The 4,166-nt window shown below is 54.0% G+C and overlaps 1 protein-coding gene across 1 annotated transcript; it reads left to right on the top strand.

Annotated features, from left to right (window-relative positions):
* Positions 1-1,346: 1,346 nt before the first annotated feature.
* On the top strand, positions 1,347-2,447 carry TEX44 (testis expressed 44). Its single transcript, XM_068543661.1, is given in 3 exon segments — positions 1,347-1,853; positions 1,855-2,107; positions 2,110-2,447. Coding segments are annotated over 3 exon segments (1,098 nt in total).
* Positions 2,448-4,166: the final 1,719 nt, after the last annotated feature.

Below are 4,166 nucleotides of genomic sequence, written 5' to 3'. Positions count from 1 at the left end.
GAGCATTGAGCCTGGTGCTGGGAGAAGTGACAGCAACTGTTAACTACTGATGTGGTGGGATTATGGCAGGCCTCTCTCTGTGTTAGCCAGTATCCTTAGCACGCCAGTCATTCAATATTTTAATATCCCTTCTGGGTGTAAAATAGTGCTGGAGAGCTTGACTTCTGAAGCCAGACAAGGTTCAAATCCCAGATTCAGTGCTTATTAATAGTGTGCCTTTGAATAAGTCACTTATTCCCTCTGAGGCTAAGCTTCTCCATGTATAAAATGGGTATAATAATGGATCCGCAACTACCTAGAGATGACGGGGTAGTTGGAAGGATTAGATGTTTAGCTCCTTCTCCTGCCCATGATAAGCAGGCACGAAATGTTAGCTGATAACCCCAGGGGAAGCACAGACACAACAGACTAGAAACTTCACTCCAACCACCTTCTTAATGAAGAACACAAGCACAAGTAGGTTTATCTGGGTCTACAGGTTTCCAAAGAATACTGGAGGGTTTACAGATCTTTTGTTATTCTCTGCCCTCCCAGCTTAGTTAAACAGGGAGAAGATGGAGACTGTTTATCCTGAGTCACAGGGTAAAACTCTGTCTTAGCTCATTTGGGCTGCAGATTTAGTGTCCAGTGAGGACCTGCTTCCTGGTTCATAGATAGCAGTCTTCTCACTGCATTTCACATGGAGGAGGGGGCCAGGGAGCTCTGTGTTGTCCCTTTTATAAGGGCGTTAGTCCCATTCATGAGGGCTCCACCCTCATGACCTAATCACTTCCCAAAGGCCCCACCTCCAAATACTATTACGTTGCGAATTAGCTTTCAACATATAAATTTTGGGGTGGGACACAAACATTCAGTCTGTAGCTCCCCACAACCAAAGACAGTCAGGGCTGGGAGCTGCCTAGGCCCTTAGCCTTCACTTGTTCCTACTCACCACTGCTGCAAAACTGTGTCTGCAGAAAGACTGGCCAAATCATTCACCAGTGTGGACAGAGAGGTGCTGGGAGTGGTCCCTTATAACATTTATTATAAATCAACACCTGCATCCCATTCTCTTTCATCAGAGTCACAGCCATCCGGACTCCTTGTGGGCCCTGCACCTGTATATAACCTCCATACTTTTCCAAGACATTTGCCTCTCTCTCCTTAGATACCAGCAAACTTGGCTACAAATAGTCCCATAGACTCAGCCCTCTAGGGCAGCCATTCCGGAGGCTCAGGACCCTTGCTCTGCAGGTGCCTGTGACATCGCCAGCTTCAACAGCCCCCTGTGACCTCACTACCTGGACAACTCAGCCCAGTGGGGCCATGGCCATTCCCTCAACCAGCACAAGTGACAGAGGGCCTAGATGACCACCATGCCCTCGGGAGAGGCCAGAGCCTCCAGCAACTCCACACATGGTGATAGCAGTTCTATAGACATCCCAACAGTGAGATCCCAAAGTCAGGTCCCCCTCCTTGTAGATGTCCCAACAGCTCACGACACTGCAGCATCGGCTGAACAGCAGGATGTAGGTCAGGCCTCCAAGCCAGCCACCTTGGGGGCCACGTCAGCGTCTGGGGATAAGGACAAGCATGAAGCTTCCGCGGGGCATGCCCAGGAGCCCAAGGAGCCCACAGCCCTGCTTGCCCCCCTGGCCCCAGGTGCCCTGCAAAGGTCCATGGGCTTCCAGAACCTAGCGCAGAAAGTGCTGGTACAGGATTCGAGTATGACTCAGAATCCTCAGATTTTCCAACTTTACTCCCTGATTAAGGAAGAGACACCACAAGCGGCAGGCATCCCAGACAGGGAACAGGAACTAGCTCCATCTACCCCAAGCGCTGAGGTACAGTCCCCGCAAAATGTGGAGGCTCAAGCCCATCGTGAGCACAGCAGATGCCAATGACCAGCTTGACACTCGGGCTGCTGACACTGCTGAAGCTGTTGAGGAGAAACCTGAGGGTCAGGAGGCCTTGAACCCTGACACTGATGCTTTGCCATCAGCCCCTGCCTCGCCGGGACCCCGAGCGGCAGCCGTGGAGAGGAGGCCCCTGGGCTCCACGGCCAGTGAGAACAACTACATGCGCTCCATGACCAGCTTGCTGGGCGGGGGTGAGGGGTCCATCAGCTCCCGGCAGACATCCTGGTGTGGTCTGATACTGCCATGGGCATGGCCACGGGCATCCTGGCCTCCGGCCACGGCTCCGTGACAGAACTGCTGCACAACACGGGGCCCAGCCTGCGCTCCATCTCCAGCGTCCTGGGGAGTGCCAGCTCTGCCTCGTCCCCCGGGCTGGCAGTGGGGACCAACTCGGCCCTGCACTCCATCACCCACATGCTCGAATCGGTGGAGCGGAGGACCGTAGAGGGCATCCGCTCAGCCATGCACTACCTGACCAGCCACCTCACCCCACGCCAGGCCCATGCCGGCCCCAACTCGGACGAGGCCCCGTGCTCGGCAGCCTCCTGAGACCCCGGGAACACTCATGCCCCACTCTCTCACGCATCCCTACCCTGGACGGCTCTCCCCAGACTGGGCAATAAATCACCGCCGAGCGTTTATTTTCCAAGCGCCAGCCTCATACCTTGTCTGTGCAGCGGGCACAGGGTGGAGGGACAGGAGGGGGCTAGAGTGTTCTGGAAACAGAAAGGTGTCCCCTGGGGGCTTCTCGGGTTGTTCCATTCAGGGGCTGGGGGCCAAAGTGCAGAAAGAGAGGGGCCTGGGCAGGCCTGGGAGGCCAGGCGTTGGGGGGCTCAGACCTGCAGAAATTGATCTTGGCTGGACCTCTAACCAGGTAAGTGCATTTCTGAGGAAGTAAGATCTGATCCTTCCCCAGGGCCTACTGGCTTAGCAGGCTCAGGATGCCCAGCCGGGCTCTCTGAGCGTGGGATTGAGAGTGTGGGGTTGAGAGTCGGGAAGGAGACCAGTGTGGGCTCAGACCCCAGCATGGCTGCTGGCCGTCGGCCAATCCCTTCACCCTCTGAACCTCCAACTCTCCTCTGTAGAACAAATAACGAACCCACACCATGAAGATGTTATGAGATGTAAGGGAAACAACACAGGTCCTAACGCATGATGTCTGGCACTTAATAAGCTCACACACGTCAGCTGCCATGATTATTATCCTCCAGCAGGCTGGGGACACAATGGGATCAGGGATCTACGTAGGGTGACCAACCAGCCCGGTTTGCCTGGGGTTCCTGGGATATGGGACTTTCAGATTTAAAACCAAGACAACCCCAGGCAAACCAGGGTAAGTTGGTCACCCTAGACCCGGGTCTCTTTACATGGTTTTTTTTTTTTTTTTTTTTGGCTGTGTTGGGTCTTTGTTGCTGCGTGTGGGCTTCCTCTAGTTGCGGCGAGCAGGGGCTACTCTTCATTGCAGTATGCGGGCTTCTCATTACGGTGGCTTCTCTTGTTTCGGAGCACGGGCTCTAGGCGCATGGGCTTCAGTAGTTGCAGCACATGGGTTCAGCAGTTGCGGCACATGGGCTCTAGGGCGTGCGGGCTTCAGTAGTTGTGGAAAGCCACCAGCCCACCCTCTGGCTAGACACAGTGCCATGCTGGCCACATGACTTGGTGAGTGAAGATCTGGCTGGACATCAACCCCGACTCCTGCCCTTGGCTGGGTGCCTCATACAGGTCACAACCCACACACCTTCATGCTGCAGCCCTGGCTGTGGATTCCTTCATTCATCCATCCCTCATTCCCTGCAGAGTCTCCAAATGGGAGACCTTGGCTGAAACCAGCCCACTGATGGATTTGCCCTACACAGTGTTTCTTTTCTTTTCTTTTTCTTAATATTTATTTATATATTTATTTGGCTGCGCCGGGTCTTAGTTGCGGCACGCAGGATCTTCATTGCCGCTTGAGGGATCTTTGTCGTGGCATGCGGGCTCTTTAGTTGCAGCATGCGGGATCTAGTTCCCTGACCAGGGATGGAACCTGGGCCCCCTGCATTGGGAGCGCAGAGTCTTAACCACTGGACCTCCAGGGAAGTCCCCCTACACAGTGTTTCTTAAATTGGGAATTAGTTGCTAACATTGAAAAGCCAGGAGATTTTAAATAGAAACATGGATTTCTGCTTCTCTTGAGAAACCTAGGGGCCTTATTTCTTCTGGGCAACCAGCAGCTGAGCTGCCCACTTTAGAGGGAACTACCTGGCCTACGTCAGTACTGAGTTGCCT

The sequence above is a fragment of the Eschrichtius robustus genome, chromosome 5 (assembly GCF_028021215.1).
Source record: "Eschrichtius robustus isolate mEscRob2 chromosome 5, mEscRob2.pri, whole genome shotgun sequence".
Classification (NCBI taxonomy): domain Eukaryota; kingdom Metazoa; phylum Chordata; class Mammalia; order Artiodactyla; family Eschrichtiidae; genus Eschrichtius; species Eschrichtius robustus.
This window is presented reverse-complemented; position numbering and strand designations above follow the sequence as displayed.